Source organism: Labeo rohita, chromosome 13 (assembly GCF_022985175.1).
Source record: "Labeo rohita strain BAU-BD-2019 chromosome 13, IGBB_LRoh.1.0, whole genome shotgun sequence".
In the NCBI taxonomy this organism is placed as follows: Eukaryota; Metazoa; Chordata; class Actinopteri; order Cypriniformes; family Cyprinidae; genus Labeo; species Labeo rohita.
Window position 1 is genome coordinate 32162559 of NC_066881.1, and position 23238 is coordinate 32185796.

A 23238-nucleotide genomic window follows, 5' to 3' on the forward strand; every position below is an offset into this window, starting at 1 on the left:
AGGTAATATCCCCAAAATAAGGTTCTTCAAAATGGCAATTTGAGTCTGGATTATTGAATGAACCCGTTCACAGTCCTGTAGTCAGGCACAGACTCATATCTGAGTCTTCAGACCAATCGAGCGTGAGCAGCTCAATCATTAGTGACCTTCTGTGCGGATCAGCTGTGTTTTCAGAGAAGAAAGTGCAAACAGACACTGATCGGGGTACATTGACCAATCACACATCTATTACATTTTAACCAAGAGTCAGTGCTTCACCAGCTGTTTCACGCCAACAATTCTGACTCATGCAAATCTGCGTGTACAAAAAATACTTAAATCTACCCATTTAGCTTACTAAATTTACCTAACCATTATTAAATTTACCATGATGAATTTAATTTCCCATACAGCATTTGTGAAAATCTCTTACCTTGTAACCACCCATGCGATCCTCCTGTTTGAAGGGTTTTCCGTTTTTCAGCCAGCGCATTTCAGGTTTGGGATTTCCCGCCGCCGCGCACCGAAACTTCACAGTGTTGGCCGCGGGGACGGCGTGCAGCTTTTTCTCCATTTTCTCCGGCGAAGTCCAATACGGCGCCACTGCAGGAAAGAAGACGCAATTACAGCCATTTCCATCATCCAAACATCAACAAGAACCACACACTTGCAGTGCACTACATATATTTCTTTGATGTGTCGAAGCCTTTAAGATTACATGCAGCTTTGATATGCATCACATAAAACCTCCATGCAAACTGGAAATGTTTTTATCTACGCCTCCTCTGTTATCTGCTTTCAGCAGTTCATAGATCAGTCCCTGACATCTACAGTCTGTTTTCTATATCTATGTTTATGGAAAAACTTAGAATCAAAGCCAAAAACAGTAGCTTTTGGATTGTACAGTACACTGAAGATGAATCAGTACAGTACGCTCAACATGTTTTTAGCTCTCTGAGTTCAGAAGATCGGCATTAGGGTCATACAACAAATTAATTCAAAAGCAAAATTGCAATATTACTTTATGCAACTGCTAAATCAAAAAGCAATTTAAATAAATGCAATTTATGTAAATAAATATTACAATTATTGCACTATAATAAGCTTATTTTGGGCTTATGTGCCTGTGCATTGAATGCAGTGTTGAATAAAATAAAATAAATAATAAAATCAAATAAAATCAAATAAAATAATGCAACAAAATAGCAAATCAATCTGAGGTCATTTTTGATTCAACCCCAATATCCCAGCAGAAATGCACCATTGCCAAAAGAGAGAAAGCAGGAGCCCGTCTGAAACTCAGCAAGGGGAAACAGGAAGGCATGACCACGGATGCAAATCGAAACAGTTATTCACACTCGCAGCACTGCATGACTGCACCGCCCATCTGCTTAATGGAACCCTGCAACTCACAGTGAGCGGCTTAAATAAAAACATATTCCCGTTTGCTCTGAAAACACACAAGAGAAAGGAGGATAAAACAAGTCGGCCCAAAAACGCAGCGGCTTGCCAAGAAGGAACTGGACCATCACATCCAATTTCTTTTGTTCGACAGACATGCTAACCGGAAGGTTGCAAGCGACTTGATATGAGACGTGTAAACAGACATCTTCCCTTCAGCGTGAAGGCATGCTAATTGGTTTTTCTTCCACGTCTATCTGTCCGTCTGTTTTCTTTCCTCACCACCCAACTTTTTCATCTCCTCTCGTGGGAATTCTTTCGTAACGGTCGTTGTCTTTGACCTCAGCGCCCTGGTGGACACCAGACTACATGTCTGCAAGCTCGACTCCTTTTAACTTTATTAACGGTTCAGGTTTTCATTGAGAAAACGAAGACCCTCAGACATTAGGGCAACAGGGTCAGATGTCCTGGGAAACCCCAAGACAGGTGACCTCCAGTGAAAGATGGACTGACCATTGAACCTTTATTGACATTTTTCTCCAAAACTCCATGACTATCAACAAATACCAGCCGTATCTGCAAAAATCGGTCAGTAAACAGAAACGCTGAAACATTCCAGCAGGCAATTCCATCAAATTATGCACAGAAAGAAACAACATTCAAACCAGACCTTTAGACTTTAAACAATCCCAGTGTTGTCTACTCCAGCACACCTCATAAGCAGGCAAAACATCTCGCAAATAAAGGAAACTTTCTCGTGAGAGGGGGAAGAAATGGTGTTTTTGAGACTGCTGTTATTGAGGCCCCTTTGCACAGAAATATCAAAGAGTTCTGAGTGGTTCAGCTGGGCAGAAATCCAACCCACTGAGCCCGAAACCGCCCCTAGCACAATGCTAAACACCCCTCCATCCCAACCCCAATCCCCCCCACACCCGCCTCAGCTCCACTCGTACACGGCCAAAGGCCAGACCTCCAAAGCATACACAGAAAAGTGTTGGTGCAGATCCAAACCAGAGCCCATTAGCTGCACGACCTCGCTCCACCCCTCTTTCCAACAACCCTTTTTAATATTTAGTTTTGCACAACTCAAAACAGATTCTCTTGGGTACGGTGATCTTTTCAACAGCGGGAATGCAGTCAATATCCTTTCCTCACCTGTCACGGCTTCTCTTTCACATAAAGTTCTCAAAAATCTGAAGCGATTAGAGTTAACCATGACCAAAAAAAAACACAGAAACTGGAAAGAAGTTGGCATTTTTAAATTTACAATTGACCCTTCACAAAACCCTCCTTAGTTGCTATGTCCGACAAACAATGCCGCTCTCACACTAAACATCATGTTCTCACGCAGTGTTATGATTGATCAGATCACCTGTCAATCAAGCTGTTTGTGAAGGGTCAATTGACCCGTCACAAAAACCCGCCCTCCTTAGTTACTGTTGCTATGTCTGACAAACTGACTACACGCCAACAGACAAGACAGAGCACATTACTTCATTGTCATTTTTGAAGAAATTCAAACAATAAATACAGTTTTGTGGCTCTTTAATATGTTGTGTCACATGACTTTATTAGATCAATCAACACGTGAACTGATCATCTTTTCTTCTTTACTTAAAGCACAAAATAAACATGAATGAACATCAGAACGTATTTTATTTCAATTGTGGACAGACGTCAACACAATTTTTCAAGTTTGTCCACAAAAGTTAATCTACTCTGCTATTTGATTTGTTTGTCGGACAGAACGGTGGATTCAGGATTATGATTGATCAGATCACCTGTCAATCAAGCTGTTTGTGAAGGGTCAATTGACCATTTGCAAAAAAAAAAAAAAAAATGCCCTCTTTAGTTACTGTTGCTATGTCTGACAAACAATGCCACTCTCACACTAAACACGTTCTCACGCAGTGAAAAATACATCGCGGAGCAAACAGAAAACTGACTACACGCCGACAGACAAGACAGAGCACGTTACTTCACTGTCATTTTTGAAGAAATTCAAACAAATATTGTTTTGTGGCTCTTTAATATGTTGTGGTACATCACTTTATTACCTTATTAGATCAACACATGAACTGATCGTCTTTTCTTCCTTACTTAAAGCATGACAAAAACATGAATGAACATCAGAACATATTTTATTTCAAACGCGGAAAGTCGTCAATACACACACTCTCCTGTTTGATTTGTTCGTTGGACAGAATGGCGCATTCAACGTTATGATTGGTCAGATCAGCCTGTCAATCAAGCTGTTCGCAAACGTTTCATTCCATCGTCCCCAAGTCAATGGGTTTTTGGCGTGAAATAAGGTCTGTGGTTATATTGTTATATTTTATTTTAGCAACATGAAATGCATTGGTAACACTCTTTCATGCATGTTTATGCATCTTAAAAAAAGTGAACAACTGGCTAAATGGGACTATAGAAGTTGGTCACAGAGCTTATTTTTCTGCAATAATCCAAAAGCCAATGGAAAGAGAAATCCTTGTTGAGGAAGCCAGTTAACTTCCGGGTTTGCCAACAAAAACACGTCATCATTGCAACACAAGGTTTTAAACATCTTCGGAATGTTCTCTTTTTTCGCTAATATTTCAACTCAGGTCTTTCCCTGCCATTCTCAATTCAAAACACATTTCTAAGCAGGTAAATTACAGACAGGCCTCTCATGGACCTGATAAATGTAGAGCACAAAGAAAAAAGGAAAGAGAAGGCCTGGAATTCTGGGAATGTGTGCTGGAATTGCATGGTGACATAGTTAACATCAGACTCCGCTGCAAGCTTGTCCTGTCACTAGAGTGTGGTTTCACTGACAAAAACTGCAAAAAAAAGTTTTGCATCTACAGCTAGCAGTTGTTTATTTCTCTAAGAACTTGACATTGGAAACACAAGTGCATTTCACATGGTGCTCTGTGACAACTGGTGTTCGGCCCCCGGTCCCGATACTCACGCATTTGCTCGCCGTCCACCCCGACATCGTCCGATCGCTCCGTGTCGTCCTCATCGTCACCAGATGAGATGGCATCTGCAGAGAGTATCGGGAATACTGTAACCGTGCTTTGTTTCACCCTCACGTCTATCGCTAATCAACTATTCGCTCTTTTTGATGCATCAATAGTAATAAAAGCGTTGAACTCAACAGAATTTACAGTGTAATTTTAGAATACATTTTTTATTAGTATGAGTTTTACTTTTTGAAGTCTTTTATTTCAGGTTCAATGTTAACATGTTGTATACCATACTTTGCCATTTATTTGTTATGAATAATCGTTTATGTCCATGCAAATTCAAATAAAATAAACAAAGAAGATGAAGAATCTTTTGTTCATAATTACTGTATTAAATTCAATTAAACTGACTGACTAAATCAAATATTTACATAATATTTATATATTAATATATGTGTCCCTGGACCTCAAAGGTCATAAGGGTCATTTTTTTGAAAGCTTTCCATTGATGTATGGTTGGTTAGTATAGGACAATATTTGGCCAAGATACAACTATTTGAAAATCTGGAATCTGAGGGTGCAAAAAAATCTAAATATTGAGAAAAATCACCTTTAAAGGTCTCAAAATTAAGTTCTTAGCAATGCATATTATTAATCAAATATTACATTTGGATATATTTACGGTAGGAAATTTAAAAAGTATTTAAATGGAACATGATCTTTACTTAAAATCCTAATGATTTTTGGCATAAAAGAAAAATCGATCATTTTGCCCAGTACAATGTATTTTTTGGCTAAAGAAAAATCAATATTTTACAATATATTTTTGGCTATTGCTACAAATAAACCTGTGCTACTTAGGACTGGTTTTATGGTCCAGGGTCAAATATTTAATATATTTATAAATTAATATAAATATATAATAATAATAATATATAATACATATATTAAAGTGTATACGTGTGTGTGCATTTTAAATAAATAAATATATATTTATAAATATATAGCAGAAATAACTGTAATGTGTCATTAACACTACTGTGTGGTAAGTTCGTGTCCAATTGCCCGGGAAAATTTATTTTTGAAAAATATTGTTTTGTGACGTGTTAAATCAGACAGTCAAAATGTCTGTATAACACAATGACAAAAAGTACAAGACATAAGATAACATCAGGCATATGAACTTACACGATCTTAATACTCAATTTACAGAGCCATCGAATGTTGTAAAAACAATACAAACAAATCTCAAACTCAGAACATCAATCCGAATGCTGCATGCAAAGCCATTTTAAAGACTACATTTTCCACTTCATTCCACAGACATACAGAACTACTCAAATTCAGGTAGATACGGCGTGCGAAGACTCATCTACGAATATCACAGTCTCATTCAGCAGATGGCGCCACCTGTGGTAGACAAGCGTCTCACCTGTAACGTTTACGATGAAGCAAAGCGTGTCGCTGGCCCGCGAGCCCGCGGCACTGCACGCGTACAGGCCCGAGTCCTTAGGGGTGGCGTCGCGGATCTGTAGCCACTCCTGATCTATGAGCGTGCGGTTGTCAGGGCCCAGCGAGGAGCCGTCTTTGGTCCAGACGATGGCGGCCGCCTCGGGCAGCGGGCAGTTGAGCTTGAGCAGTTCACCCGGGTGCACCGAGCACAGGGTGGGCTTAGAGTTTTGGTTTTTGGTTGGAGGCTCTGCAGAGCGGAGGGGAAAAGAGAGGAGGGCAGGAGGAAAGGGGTGACAGGGTGCACAGAGAAAGAGAAAGAGTGTAAGACGAAGAACACTGCACCAAAATAACATCCCTAAAGTGTCTAGTGTGCAGAAGAAGCTTCAATTAAATGAATAGTTCACCCAAAAGACAAAAAAATCCCAAACACAGACACCTCAAAGCGTCCCATTAGCTGTGAATTGTGTATACAGAGCGTTTCTGGAAGCATGCAGCTGTACCAGTGGGAAAAAAGTGTGGCATTAGCAGTGCACTGACATGAAAGAGGTGCCAGTCGAGAAATGGAGCTTAATATTTGCTCGTTTCATAAACAGAGCCTTCGGTTTTCCTTTCCCTGTCATTTCAACCTCGACCTCACGCATTAGAATTAAGCCCGTTATTGCCGGTTTATTCCATTATCTTTAATTATGCTCTACAATAACTATACTGGCTCACCAAACGCTCATAAGGAATGCTGATAGTGAGGCACCTAGAACAGGAAAATCAAAGGCTTGATTTCGTATTGAAAAAAGGTAGTAAGAGCATTCAGACAAAAAAAAAAAAAAAGGAATCCAGCATAAAATGCTAGAATGCCCCAAAAAATAACTCTTTCAATATAGTGTTTATTTTGCATAATACTATGCATGTACATATATGTATGTGTGTGTGTGTGTGTGTGTATATATATATATATATATATAATTTGTATATATGAATATGTAATATAAATTGTATTTTAAATATAGTATATACTTATATTTCAAAATATATCGTAACATTGTATACATATTGATGTACTTTTATATATTTTTATATATATATATATATATTTTAAATATATTCATGTACACAATCTTTTAGATTTTTACATTTCTTGGGTAAATAAGTGAAAATAAATAAAGTGTATATGTATTTATTGACACAGGTTTTTATATATATATATATATATATATATATATATATATATTTTTTTTTTTTTTTTTTTTTTTTTCTATTAATGTATTTATTGATCCTGATTTCATAAAAAAAAAACTATAATAATAAATTAACTTAATTAAGTTACATAAAATTATACAAATATATGTATATATATATATATATATATATATATATAATTTGTAATATGATCGAATATATATAATTTAATTTATTAAATTAAATTATATATATATATTATATATATTTATATTATATTAAATTAAATTTATTAAATATATCACATTATATCTATATCTATATATATATATATATATATATATATATCTATATATATATATATATGTATATATATATATATATATATATATATATATATTGAGACAATTTAGATATATTAAAAATATACATATATACATATATATTTTTTTTTTAATCATGAATTACATTTTTTTTATTATTATTAAATTTACATTTGTTTGGTAAATTATAACCCCATATCAGCTAGTTGTGTGAAGCAATATGTGATCAAGCATTTAAGCTAAACATACCAACTATATCCATTTCAATTCACCTGAGATTGCACTGAAAGCAAAGCCAAGATGAACAGAAATCAAATGCTCCAATCAGGCCAAAATGAGAAGCAGAGAGAAAGGAATTCAGTAAAGTTATTCTATCCATTTAATTCACTTAATCTTATGGGTAAAATGGTAAACAAAGGGACTAACGCTGCACTGCCAGTGACCGGTGCCTTGATGCTGATACACAATGACTCAAATGAGGTTGAAACAACCTTCAAAAAAAAAAAAAAAAAAAAAAAAAAAACCATCAACACTTCCTAATACAGATGGTAACTGTACAATCTGCATGATACAGTTTGAGCAACACCAGCAAAGATATTAAATTTCTGGGCAATTAACATAGCTGGATGATTAATCCCAGACCACAGAAATGCAGCCCAAACCACAAACACGTTCAACGAAAACCAAGGACTAATTGTTCAGTAATTTGGCCAGTACACCATGATCCATGATACACTTTGGAACAAATACTGAATGCAAATGCATGCTTAAGGACCACTACTAAACTTCTGACACTGTATATCCCACAGTATTAACAATACCCTATTGCAACTAAGCGGAAACTATGAATTAAGACAGACTAAACAGCTATTGAAGCATACAAAAAGACATAAACTTTGAAAGCGAGAGGTATGGAAAAACATGGTCAGACTTGTCAGAAATAATCAGCAGCGCAGAGACACTCCCAACCTTTCTCGTAGTAACACACCTATCTTCCTGCACATTCTTGTCCTATTGTGACCGTGCACGGCGGATTGAACTACACACCACAGGAAGGGAAAGTCATATGACTTGCGCTCTGTCCTCAAGGGGTTTGGAGTGTGCTTGAAGGGCTAAACTCTCTCCCCAGGCACGTTGCCCTACACACGTTTAGTTCCCGTATTGTTCCTTTTTGCGCTACTCCGGAAACAATTACCTTTTCCTTTATGCCTTTCGCGACGGTGCGGCCTTAGAACGAACTCTGCTGTTGATTGATGGGACCGGTATTCATTGCCTTGCTCTTCCGGAGGCCTCTGTTTGTCCAACTGTTATTTAACTGTAATTGGTTGCGTATTTCCCTCTATTGTACGATTAAAGACAAACTGAAAAAAAACTAGGCCTGCTCCCACTCAAGTCCTGTTAGAAGGCCAACACATGTGGATCAGCTTCTTTTCCTTTGTTTTTTTTTTTTTTTTTTTTTTACATACACACTTAGGATATAGCATGACCAGTGGATAAAGCAAGTCTTACTGAACTTTTAGTGTATAAATAGCGAACAGATAAAATGCTGAGGGGAGTTGAAGTAAGCAGTGCATGCTGAAAGCAGAAAGAGCCATGCAAAAAAATGCAGAAAAAAAGACAGAAGAGCTCTCCAACTAAATAATCCAAATTATTATGGTTTACACATTGACAATTTTATTTATAGTAACTTCCAGTGCATTCAAGCTCATTTTATTTTAAATGTTAACGTTTCATTAATTTTGAATCAGTACAATTTATTGCAAATTAAGATGTTGCTACCATTGTTTTACCAGACTAACCAGACAGTTTCAATCAGTTTTAGCTGATCCAATGACTCTGTCGACAGCTTCGTAATTCAATGTTTAAAAAAGCTTTTCTCAAGGCACTACGATAAATTTTGTCAGTTTTGGCAGTGGGGAACTTGATGCAAGCTCAACCTCCTTAAACATTTGACATGCTTTCATTCTCTTTATTCTTCAGGTCCAGTACATCTGTTCTTTACCATCAACACCACCTCCTCTGATTTGCTCTTTGACCTTTCACCTCTCACCCTGCCAACCGGCCCCCTGCCGTCCTCAAGACATCGACCATCCACAAATCCACAACCTGTTGACATCTTGCAAATTCCAGATTTTTCTTCTTGGGAAAGGTCAGTGTAACATCCTACTCTACCACAATAAACGTAGTCTTTTCCTCATGGAATAATATGTGAAACACATGCAGGGAAAAAACCCTCCAACTCCATTTCTCGAGGTGTGACTGTATCTGTTCTCTTGTGTTTTGATGGGAAGCCTATTGAAAAGAGCGCTGTGAGCGGCGGTTATTATCAGGAGTGACGGATACGGACTGTCTCGCACTTCCCGTCCGCTCCACCAAGTCTCATTTGCGCCTCCGCTAGAACAGATAATTAGGCTCTCGACCAAACTGTGACAGGATCCAGTCTGTCCAATTCTCACACTATCAACCTTCTGTCTCCGCCTGCTTGGCGACATGGAATCGAGACCGCTGTGCGCTTCACTGAGTGCTCGGGGTCAGTCGGATGAGATGCGTCTGAGACGAGACAATGATGAAATGGTTCTCTGATAACAGACATATACACCCTATTTCCACTTGTCTAGGATTTCCCAACCAGGGAGCTGCAAACCCCTAAGTGTTCATAAAGGTACTAGTATATTTGGTGATGCCAAATATATTTGAATAAAAACTATAAATATTAATTAAAATTAAAATCTAATCTCATTTATTTATTTATTGCTTTTTTTGGCATTTTCTCAAGTCATTGTTCATGTAATTGAATAAAAATGCATAATCTTAAAATCAAATTAAAACATCACAAACCTTTTTCTATTATTCTTATGGCTAAAATTATTTATTGCATGTAAACCTTAACTTTAAAAATATCACATAAAAGTATTCCATTTAAAAATAATAATTTTTGCCTTTTACCCTAATCTTATGGTCAAACTTATTAATTTTATTAAATAAAAATCCATTACATTACTTTTAATCACACAAAGTACTTAATTTATTTAAAAAAAAACATGGATTTTTTTTTAAGAAAACATTAAAAAAAAATTATATATATATATATATATTCATTTATCTTATTGCCAAAATTATTAATTAAATTGAATGATATGAAAAATATTATTTTAAATCACACAAAGTGATTCAATTTTAAAAATGCATTTTTGCATATTTCCTAAACTGTTTTCTACCATGCAAATGTCATTGTTGATACCAAATATAATTTAATAACAATGCTTAAGTCTTACAATTAAATTAAAACATCAAAAAATCAAATTTTCTTCCATTAATCTTATGGGCTAAATAATTATTAATATTCAATGAAAATGTAAAACATTATTTAAAATCATACAAAGTACTTTAATTTTACAAAAAAACTACATCAGAACAGTTTTCGCACATGTAAAAGTTGTCATCATGATAAGTGACCCTGGACCACAACACCAGTTTGTAGCAATAGCCAACAATACATTGTATGGATCAAAATTAGCAATGCTAAAAATCATCACGATTTTAAGTAATGATCATGTTCCATGAAGATATTTTGAAAATTTCCTACCAAAAATATATCCAAACATACTTTTTAATTAGTTGCATAGCTAAGAACTTCATTTGGACAACTTTAAAGATGATTTTCTCGGTATTTAGATTTTTTGCACCCTCAGATTCCAGATTTTCAAACAGTTGCAACTTGGCAAATAATTGTCGTATCCTAACAAACCATACATTAATGGAAAGCTTATTTATTCAGATGTTGTATATATCTCAATTGTCGACTGTTTTTTTGGTCCAGTGTCACATATTTGGATGAACTGCTATACGGTTGCAAATCTATTTTAGATGGTTTTGCTAAGTGGATGCTTTGTGGCCAGATTCACATTGAGGTTTTAATGACATTCTGGACCCTAGATATTCCTTAGGTCCTCCTTACAAGTCTAATAGCAAAGTGTATTAGCACACCTGCCCTCAACAAGCACAGCTCATCTCTAAAGGATAAAAGGTGTGGGACGAGTCACACTCCAAAGATCAGTAGTTAGGGGTTTGTTTAAACAGTAATAGTGATGCTTACCTTAGCAAACACTGATAATTAGATCACAGGGGTTCAGCAGACAACCCAACCGCCCCCCACACAAGTTAACTCCACGCAAGCTGCGCATTCGCCCTGTTCTATTTTCACGTTCCCCTCCTTCCTTATTTTCTCACCCTTCCCATTTTCAACTCCGGTTAAATCCCAACACTCTTCCGTAGCCGCTCCTTTTCTCTCCTAATCACAATCGCCTTTCAAATTGTAATTTTGGCAAGCTTTATTGTCATGACAATGGCATGCCCAGCCAAAAGCACAGGCCTCTCAGGGGCGCCCACGGCAACACAAGCATCCGGGCAAATCTCATTGGCCAACTTTCCCTCCAAAACCTCTGGAGTCACGTATAAACACTGGAATTTGGTGGTGGATTTGAGCAAACTGCTAACTTTAAAATTTAACACATAACCTGATCTGTACTGTGCTTCAGACATGAATGATGCATAAAATCATGTGGCTTCTTGAAAAGAGGTGTGCTAGTTAATTCCTAATTTATGAGGAGGAAAAAAAAAAAAAAAAAATTCACATTGACTTAAAAGTTACCTTTATGGCTAGGGCAAGTCAGCAACCAACTAGCAAGCACCTGAAAAACTCAAGGCAACCACCTAACGTGCTAAAAATAAAATAAAATAAATGTAAAAAAAACTGGAAAATGTAAAATAAATACATTTAAAAATTCAAATAAATTCCATTTAAACCCCTTTGTGCTTTCTAATATACAGTATACAGCACACATATATTACTAAAAAACACTACAAAGGTTGACAAAAGCTAACAACCTAAAAAAAAAAAAACACTTTTAGTTTGTTTAGTGGGAGAGTGAGGCTTTATTCACCCAAGAAAACACAATAAACAAAGGGTGTGAGCTGACACTTTTATTACAGGGACTTACTATCATGATTTAGGGCGTTTTGTATAAACAGAATGATTCGCTCAGGAAACCCCCTACTGTATACAGGTGGTCACTTTAAGTCACACTAATCGAGAGGCTGAGCATCTCCCACAGTTCTGCTGTACTGTCGTTGTCATGAACAGAAACGTCTGGGTTGTGAGAAGAAAACCCTTGAGCTAAAAAGGCAGAGAGAAAGAAATTGGGGACGATTCCGATTCTGGAAAAAAAAAAAAAGAGCGATGGCAGGAAAGACAGCGAGAGAGTCGCTTGGATCTCCATCCAATGTTTTAAACATCATCAAAGCTCCGTTTGACTGTGTCTAATTCTGTCCAAACCAACAGGGCACACACGCACACTAAAACACCAGCAGAACCACTCCAATGACAATAAATAAATCATACAATCCAAATAATAACGATCCAAACTTGCGCGATTCCACATTTTCCACCATTGGGTCAGCTTGGCCATACGTCTGGTTCCAACCACAAACCTTATGGGGCGGCAGGGAATAAAGGGCGAAGATCTTCGACTCTATTGTGCTCTGAGCCCTGTCAGATTACATTTGATTCAAGTTTGCTTTCCCACACTTTCACAATGTGTTGTTTTCCAACCTCTCAGAAGATTTCGACCTCTCTCTCAGCCTTTATCATGAAGCTGTTCCAAATAAAACTAATTTTAGGAGCACCGTTGCTGATTTAGAAAGGTAATGGAATATTCTACCATATCACTCTCACAGAAAAACCAGCTCATGAATTCTAAACTGATATGCTATCTTAAACAATTACCCCTCCCAGAAACACGACCGAGCCCTTGGTGGGCTTTACATGCATCAGGTGGGGGCTGTTGTAGTTTCCCTCCAGGGGTGGGCGTTGAATTGATACATAGTAAACATGTTTAGCACAACCATTCAACTACTGGAGTTGCATCTGCACCACAAGAAACTTGTGTGGTTAGCGCTTTCCACCTTTCACCAAAACAAATCAGCCTATCCACATCACATGACTCCACTTCAGCCACTTAATCCTCCGTCACATGACCTCCTGTAATCTTTCATCATATGATAGGAGAGAAAAGTGCAAATCATCTTACAAAGTTCCACAACACAGACCACTTAAAGTTAAGCATCTGACTTAGGACAAAAGATAACCTGTAGAACAATGCAAAGCGATGCAGTGCAATAGAGCATCTTTTGTATTTGAGACGTTAAGCGAGGCTTTAATCTTAAAGAAACAGTTCATCCAAACAAGCAGAATCTTTCAATTACTGTCAATGGTTGAAAAATGGCTTTAAAAGCTATTTACAATATGTAAAAATGACAGTCATGCAGGTTTGGAAAAACACAAGTTTGAGTACAGGGCTCTACAGTGCTATGAAAAAATATTTAGGAGCACCAGTGCGGCTGACTCGATCAGTATATTTGTGTTTGCGCTGATGGGAGCTTCAAAGGTTTCTATGTGTTTTTGCAACGTTGAGTAATGTATCACAGACACATCTCACGAGTCCTTTCATAAACAAAGTGTAGAGAGAGTGTAAATAACAGATTCATTGTGCAGTGTAGGGAGCTTTGTTAATTATAATGGAGCTTTGTTAGATCGAGATGAACTAAGATGAGTGACAGCTTTTAATGATTTTTAAGGGAGTCTGTAAATGAGATACTGATTTAATACAACAGTCAAATAAACAAGAAGTTAATATTAAGTGACTGTAAAACTATCGCCTGATTTTACTCTATTTTATCGTCAAAAATAACATCGTCAAGTCACAACCGAGCCGCTACGTATCACCATTCAAACACAGCGGTGTTTCATTTATGAATGAACGTGCGTTTTTAAACTAATCTAGTGAGTCAATGATTCAATTTCACGTTCATAAAGACAGTCTCTTGCTTTATTCCTGAATGAATCAGCCGTTTGAACGAATCGAATGAATGATATTATTCAGCAATTAAATCAGCTACTTGCCATCACCTGCTGGCAGTTTTATTTTTAAAGTATCTTTACAGTTATTTACATTTATATTTAAAACATTCATCTCAACATGAATTTATGAATTTGACTGCACTCATGCCATCTCTGAGCCTATTTGGCATATGAAAATACACCTACAAGCCACTTTTGTGTTCTTCTGTGCCACCTCTGTAGTACAAATTAATTTTGTTAATACTGATTTCATTTGATTGGTAACTTATTCTGTTGTTTTCATTAGAAATTTTAAAAAGGTTATAAAATATAATTTTTTAAAATTTTGACATAAAAGATGACATACTTTTAATAAAGTCAGAAAATTGCCATTACAAAGGTAAAAACAAAATTCCCCTGTAAATCACTTTCAGGAGTCAAGTATCACCTCGTAATAGAAAGGCCAATTATTGATCAGATTTTATGATTATTGATTAGAAGGTGTTCTAGAAATTTTGACTGTGTTCCTAAATGTTTTAAGTTCGGAGCACAAGTGCTCCTAAAAAGAAAAGTAAGCATAGAGCTCTGAAGTAAGTAATGACAAAATTTTATTTTTGGCTGAACTTTCTCTTTAACCCTACTACGGACCTCTTTAACCCTGAGGTCAAAGGGCATCTGGACAGTGTTAGTTGGGGGTGGGGTGGCCACTTCAAGTGATTGTGTTTGACAACCCTTTAATTAACATAGTGATTAAAGCCAGAAGAACAAAAGCAGGCTTATCCAAAGCAACAGTTCTCATTACCTGCTGCCTCAAACGAAAGGGGAAAAATCACATCAATAATCGCAACTCCTAATGGTAGAATGTGGCAAAGCTGGGCCAAGATACGCCACTGGGAATTTACCACTTCAGAAAGTGCCAAAGAACCAAATAAAATGAGTGTTTTTACTTAGAGTTAGGAATGAAGACGATGACAAACCACATCCCGTTAAAAGGAAGTCAGGAAACCTCCAGAAAGAGCGGAGAATCTCTTGTTTCATTTTACTTCGAATCTGAAAGCATATAAGGTTTATTTTCTTCCCAAACAAACTAATACGGGTTGGTTTGCATCTGCATGCCAAGCTAGCAGGTATGTGTGTGGTCCTCAACTCTGAACAACATTAAACTCAGACAGATGGAGAGAGAGAAAATATGGGGGGGAGAAAGGAAAAGAGACGTTACGAGTGGAACCACAAAAATCCTAAAAGCGACTCTTAAGAAACGAGCTGTTGTGAGCGTAGCATAGAAAAAGAATTCCATACATTATAAAACCTCAGGGTTCGCGGTTCAAAGACGCCAGATATATGCTGAAACCACTTTCTCCACATAATTATCGGCGTTTCAAAGACGTGCTCAATGCAAAAGAAGTACTTCCTAGGGTTTGCATACAGCAACTCGTAAAACCTCCAAACCACACATCGTTGCAAACCAGCACCTCCTCAGAACTTTCCTGGCTGTCTTGAAGGGCTGAACGCGAGCGTTTATGAAAAGCTAAATCCCATAAATCTGCACTAACTAATGATGTATGAAGCCATGAGGAATCCTACCTATACCACGAGAAATTCCGTGCGGCGATGTTTTGTTTTACCCGAATTCCTTATTTTCCCAAGACTTCCCCCAATAAAAACAAAATATTTTCACACATAGGTGCAGCTGCGTAGGAGAAAAAGGTTGTTTTTATAGTGATTAAGCAGTAAAGAAGCATCTGTTTTCTTGTCACCACTGAACTATCAAGTATTCCTAACAAGATCCTGCTGTAAAAGCTGGGAACGCTCCTTTTCCTTACCTTCACGTTCACTCGCAGTCTCCACCCTCTCAGCAATCCTTGACGACGGCCTTGCCACGGACGCCGCTGCCAGGGTCAAAAGTAGGAGCGCACCCAGAAGCCACCCTCGGGCGGACATCCCGTCAACAGCGGGCGTGTCTCCCCATCCCCCCTTCCTCGGCCTCCCCCTGGACACGGATCCCATCTGAGGAGCTCCACCCAACCATGAACTGCAGGCTGCACGGTCGGTCCCTCACTGGAATTCCCACCAATCACCTGGGCTGATGAGGGCAGCAGAGATCGTGCACGTGATCCCCAAAACAAGAAAAAAGAGGAGAAACAATTAGAAAACTTTCTTTCGAGGACACATAATACATAAAACCCTCCATAGCATGGGCTCTACATATCTAGTGTGAATATTTCAAAGCACAACTATCTCGTAGAGAGTGCGTAGGCCTATGAAAGAGAGAGAAACTAAAGGCCCACATGTCAAAATGCTGTTAAACAAGCCTTGCCACAGACATACCAAAGCTCTGATGCTTTAGACCTACCTACTATCTGACACCTACACACTAACCTGACAAATCAGCTACTGCTTTAAGAGCTACCTGTAACTTTGGCTAACTTTCTAAAGTACTGACATAGAAGACAATAACATAGAGGACAATTTTCCAACATCACTACTAAACGGTGATTTGTTTTATCAGGACTGCAATCCATCTATTATGAAAGTTCCAATGCATGTGTTTAAATACATTGTGCATTTGGTAGACACTTTTATCCCAAGCATTAAAGATATTCATCCCTTTACAAAAAGTAACCATGGTTTTATTATAGTAAAAGTGTAGTAACCATTCGTATAACCATAGTTTTACTACAAATACCATGGTTAAACTATGGTTAGTCTGGCAAGACCATGGTTAATATGTGGTAACCATGGTTTAACTATAGTAACCATGTTTTTTTGGTTTTATTTGTAGTAAAACCATGGTTGATTTTCGTTAGGTTCGATCTGTCGATCTATCTGTCATATCACTTTTATCTATCACAAGACTTGCATTTCACTCTTTTTCAAATTCATAGAACACATTTGGAAAAACAAAAAAGGTGATTTAAACATTCAAAACAAGACCACTGAAAAGGAACTGAAAACGCGGGAAACAGTCAGTCAGTGGACAAGCGCACTTCACTCTCTAGAGATCTGGCGCGTAAATGCAGTATTGATCTGTTCTGTGATCGTGCGCTTGCATTTATAGCAGGCTTTAATGCTTGTGACATGACTGACAGCTGCGGAGGTTCCTCTGCAGTTTTTTTTTTTTTTTACCGTGCATGGTGAGCAATGCAGGATTTTGATGCTGCAACAAAAAATACTGTAGTTTATTCTCATTTCTTGTCATGCGTCATTTAATTAATTTCATAGGTTACATAACTATTGCACTAGAGATCGCAAGACGCATTTTTGCGCATGCTGGATAGAAACAGTGAGCAAATCGCCGTCAGTGCTTCCCAGGTTTGCTGCACGAGCATGATTTAGAAAAAGGTTCCCAATGCAATACATGACGTCACCTTTAGAGAACTTTTCTCGTGGAAGCATTGCTTTTAGATCGCTGTCTGCGGCGTACAACGCGTGCACACGCAATCTGAAGGCGTTAATCATCATCCTATTCACATTCAAATCAGAATACACAAAGAGGATTTAATGCCAACGCAAAGAAAAACACCGATGTTCTTCTGGAATCAGCTGTACTGTTCTCTTTGATTACATTTGAATTGTTACTTAAACCTGTGTTCTTTATCGAGGTCCATTAACAAAACACAAGCCTAATGAGTTTATCATGATTTTATTACTGGAGACTAATTTGATCACTTCGTGAATGGACAGGTTTATCATTAGATCAACTGTAATTAGTATCTAAATTATGATTAGAGTTAATTATTGATTGATTGTTGCAAATAGCATTCTAGTTTATTCCAGTTTATCACTAACAGGCTATTGACTAAGGAAATCCAAAAGCCACTTATTTAACATGACAAAGTAAACTTTCACAAGCAAACTTATGTCCGTCTGTTTCGTTTTATCTTTTTGTATCCACAGATTTCAGGGCTGTAGGCCTGGGTATACTCTCATTACCACGATGATTAAACGACACTTACAAAAAAAAAAAGGGGAAAAAAGAAAACAACAGGTAGGCCAGACTGTTCCTGAAAATCACCAAAATGTGTTGCTTTTTGAATTCGAATTTGAATTTGAATAGAATGGAGCGTTCTAAAATGTGCACGTTCTAAATGACCGCAGTATGTTATGAATGCATTAAAATAATACTTTTGAAAATCAAGACGCTTGAGGACGAGCTATAAATATAAATGGTGATTTTGAGTGGATTTAACCATTTTTACTTATATCTGACTACATGCGGTATTTCGCAAAAACAAAAACGTTCGTATAACAGGTTTTTTATGAAAGTTCACTTTTATGATTTTATATTACGTATTAGCGTTGGCTTGCAGCTTTCAAGACGACATTTTTAAATGACATTTTTCTCATACAATGAAAGCAGTATCTGATGTTTCATAATAAGCACAGACTCATAATTTTATATTCTGCAAGCTTCTTTATCTTTAAAAATAAAAAAGCAATGAAGAATAAATGCACGCACACTAAGTGTGCATACATATAGATAAACTAAGTGAAAATATTTAGTTAACCTTGACAAAAGAGTCTGACAAGGCCATCGCGAATCATGAAAGATAGAAGTTATGACATTTTCAGTGAACTCCACGTAACTTTAGATATCCTAGCCTAGAGTATCCAAATTTGTGCGCATTTGATGTTAAATTTGCGTATTTAAAAAGTTGAAGCCACAATAATTAAACATGCGTAAAGTCGCGGCAAATGACAAAAAGTTGCATTTCCATGAAAGACAAGCAAACCTTCGCTTGAAATCTAAACAGACACACAAGTAACTTACAGAGAAGGAGCTGATGGTGAAGTTCAGGATCCGCATATAAACGGGGAGCTCATGGGCCGAATCCAGACAGGAATGCGACCAAAACTATTCCCTATTCCCAAATCCAACGGGGCACCGACGACAGGATCGCATGCCAGTAGCGATCCACCGATAGTATCCGTGCGTGTTTGTGTAAATCCTTCCAGAAGAGAGAGAGAAAAAAAATTACGCGTCCCAGAAACTTTTTTTCGTCCGTAAACCAAGTTGTTGTTGCTTCACCAAACTGCTCGTGCAAACGCGCTGCAGCCTTCGGCTACACGAGATGCAACACCGCAACAAACAGCGAATAAAACATCCATCCCAAAATACACATCCAGTGACATGAGCGCAGTCTCTGAGGATACTGGCTGTTCTCAGACGCTTTGTCAGGTTTACAGAGATTTTTTTCTCTCTCCTTCCAACCCCCTGAAGAAATGTCACTCCCCCCTGAAACCCGAGACGTTTCCTGGCTGATAGTTTTCGGAGTCGGGCTTTCTCCTCCAATCACAGACCTCGGAGCTCCAGCTCCCTCCGAGCGACTCAACCAGTTCTGCGCAATCCTGCAAAGTTTGTCCGGAACTGGGGGTCTCCCTCCTCCCCTGCACAAGCTCAAGTGCTGCAGAATGCCATTCATTCACAGCAACAGCGCCACCTAGTGGCACATCTGTCGGGTTATTAACCCTTTGGGGGTCCCAGAGACCCCAGGGCCTTTTAAATTGCATACATACTTGGGTCATGACACTTTCCATTTCATGGATTTGACATTTTAAAACATTCAGAGAGACACAGAATGTCTGTAAATGCTAATAAGTTGCGCTGTGACATCTTAAAGATTCTTTCAACAACATATCTTGAGATGTTTTTTTAAAAAAATGACAGTTTGAGAATTTAATGTTGCTATTTTTGCTGTACAAAATCAGCCACTGCTGACAAATCTATCAAAACAGATTGAAAGTTTGAAATAACTATTTTAAAAATGTTTTTGAAAGAATTCCAAGATTTTAAAAACACAAGAAAATATTTTGAAATATTATTTGAAATATAATCAGCATGTGAATGATTTCTGAAGGATCATGTGACACTGAAGACCGGAGTAACGATGCTTAAAATTCAGCTTTGCATCACAGAAATAAATTACATTTTACAATATATTCAAATAGATAAAGTTTTTTTAATAATAATTATAATAATATTTCATTGTTATTGCTGTTCCGTATTTTTGATCAAAATAAATGCAGCCTTGGTGAGCATAAAACGTTTCTTTCAAACATTTATATAAAAAATCTTATTCCTAACTTTTGACCAGTAGTTTATACTTTTTACTTTTTCTGGAAAAAAGTCTAAACCAGGTCTAAAAACCTCTAAACATAGTTTGAAAAATTTCTGCTTGAACTTAAAATAATAAATAATGAATTGCTTAAATAACATAAGTGGAATATATTATTTAAAATTCCATAATCAGATCATATTTTTGTCTGGTTTTAAGCAACAAGCTGTAATGTTTCTGATTATAATTTTTTTAAGGATTCTAGGAAAATTACAGATTTCAGAGTTTCAGAAGAGCGGAAAACTGTAAATTTTCTTTCCAATACAAAACAAATAAATCTATTATATAGCTATTTTATTTTATTATTTTTTTATTTTATTTTATTGGATCTTGAAAGAAGTGGGCACTATAAACTGTCTATCATATGCAAAAGATCTTTTTTTAAAAATGTTTTTGAAAGAAATCTTTCCAAGGCTGCATTTATTTGATTAAAAACACAGTAAAAACTTTTGAAATAGTATTTGAAATATATTATAACCAGCAAATTAGAATGATTTCTAAAGGATCATGCACTAAAGATTGGAGTAATGATTCTGAAAATTCAGCTTTGCATCACAGAAATAAATTACATTTTACAATATATTCAAATAGAAAACAGTTTTTATAATTATAATAATATTTAATTTGTTATTGCTATTATGTATTTTTGATCAAATAAATGCAAAAATATTTAAAAAATCTTATTCCTAACTTTTGACCAGTGTATACTTTTTACATTTTCTGGAAAAGAAAAAAGTCTCTAAACAAAATCTAAAACATTTCTGCCTGAATCTAAAATAATAAATAAAAATAAAGAATGAATTGGTTAAATAATATTTGTGAAATGTATTGTTAAAAATGCCAAAATCAGATCATATTTTTGTCTAGTTTTAAGCAACATGGTTTTAAGCAGCAAGGCTGCATTCATTTGATCAAAAACACAGTAAAAATATATTATAACCAGCAAATTATAATGATTTCTAAGGGATCATGTGACACAGAAGACTGGAGTAATGATGCTGAAAATTCAGCTTTGCATCACAGGAATAAATTACATTTGAAAATATATTCACATAGAAATCAGATTTTTTTATTGTAATAATATTTGATTTTTTGTTATGGTTTTTATGTATTTTTGATTAAATAAATCCAGCCTTGGTGAGCATAAGAGATTTCTTTCAAAACTATTTTAAAGTCTGAAACATTTCTGCATGAACTTAAAATAAATAATAAAAACAATAATGTTAAAAAATGCCATAATCAGATCATATTTTTGTCTGGTTTTAAGCAACATTATGGTTTTAAGCTAAAATTTTTCTGATTATTATTTTGTATGGGTAAATGGAAAATTAAAAATTTCAGAGCCTCAGATGAGCAGAAAACAATTTTTATTTTATTGGATTTTGAAAGAAGTAGGCACTATAAACTGTCTTTCATATGCAAAAGAGCCGTGTAAAGTTTGGTAAACGGTTTGTAAAGACACAAGGGCGAGTAAATAATGACAGATTTGTAATTTCCTTTAGTCTCTGTGTAAGCTGCACTACACATCATCCATACAGTTGCATACGGAGCCCGTCATTTTCCCAGCATTACTAGCCGTGCCTGATAGACTCCCTCACGCAGCTCCCCCCGTGGAGCCCTCTCTGTCCCAGCGCTCACACAGGGAGGCTCCCTAATCAATGACCCCTAAATGTCAGAGACCGAGGGGCCCCCCTGCCGCGCTCCACACTCCCCTTCCAAACTGTCTTCTCCATTGGACAGGCCCTTTTCACCGATCCGAAGGCGAAAACTAAAGAGTCGCGGAGGAGAGCGGGATTAGGAGAGGAGGAGGGAACTGTGGCGAATATGCCTTTCCCTCTTGTTTTTCCTCTCTCCTCTCCACCAGGCTGCCCGAGCCTCCTGTTTTTTTTTTTTTCCCCCTCTTCCTCATAAAAGAAACGTTCCCATTCACTGCGAACGAGCCAGCTAATAAGGCTGTTAAAGAAAGCGGTGAATGGGGCCTTCGATCACGGCTTTTCTTTCTTTAGCCCAGATTCTCTCGCTCACTCATACACAGTGAAGCCATCACACGCTCCCATAAAAGGTGACAGTTTGGATCGCAATGAGAGGGAAGCGAGAAAAGGAGGGGACAGGCCACAGGTTTAGGGGTGTGAAATAAAAGATGGACTATACAGTCTTTCACGCGCTTCCCCATCGCCTGTCCCGGCCAGATTTACATTGTTTTTATGGCTGTCTTACAGACCTGCCACATTTAGCAAACACAATAGGACAGCTAGTGAGAGTCAGAGAGAAAAAGACAGAACTGAAAGAGGTGGGTCACGTCGCGCTGTTCTTCACTTTTCCTCTTCATCCAGCTGAAGATGTTAGGACCTAACCAACGGTATAAATCACATACAATATCTGAAGAAGTAAAATCTTCATCTGCAAAATGAGAAGACATACAAACAGTGTGGAAAAATATAGAGTAAGAACATGGTTGCATCCCACAATGGAATATCAGACTATATCAGACTACATTTGTATACAGTATGACAGTATGCTTATCTGAACTAAAGCCAATGTGTCAAATTAAATTTACATTATTTTAAATAGATGCAACCAAACAGGCTCTTTCAGCTAATAGGCAAATGACAACAACTCTCGAATCAGTGTTATTATAACTGACTGAAAGTAAACTTAAAACCATTAAAAAGCAATTTCATTACTTGAAATAAAATAAAATAAAATAAAATAATATAGAAAAAACTGATTTCAGCTAGTTGTCAAAGCAAAATTATTTTTTTTTTATCAGTTTAGCTTGATATACTAATATAATGGTATACTAATGTACATAAACATTTAGAAAAAATAAAATAAAAATAAATTAAATTATTAAATTAAACTTACAAAAATTTAAATAATTAAAATAAAATAATTAAAGCAAAAATAAAAAAAAGGATAAAAAATATCTTTAGGGATAAAATATAATC

General features: G+C 36.7%; 1 protein-coding gene across 6 annotated transcripts in view; it reads right to left on the reverse strand.

Moving 5' to 3' along the window:
* fgfr2 (fibroblast growth factor receptor 2) overlaps positions 1-19508 on the reverse strand; it is a 64651-nt gene extending 45143 nt beyond the window's left edge. For 2 of the 6 annotated variants that reach the window (XM_051126380.1, XM_051126379.1), the window contains exons 1-5: positions 18946-19508; positions 15998-16257; positions 5761-6027; positions 4331-4405; positions 413-582 (exon numbers count right to left, since the gene is read on the reverse strand). In XM_051126380.1, the coding sequence (XP_050982337.1) occupies positions 413-582; positions 4331-4405; positions 5761-6027; positions 15998-16181 (696 nt within the window). In that variant the 5' untranslated portion in view covers positions 16182-16257; positions 18946-19508. The remainder of the gene's footprint in view (positions 1-412; positions 583-4330; positions 4406-5760; positions 6028-15997; positions 16258-18945) is intronic. The other 4 variants (XM_051126378.1, XM_051126377.1, XM_051126381.1 and 1 more) reach the window with 4 other exon arrangements.
* Between the last annotated feature and the right edge of the window lie 3730 nt (positions 19509-23238).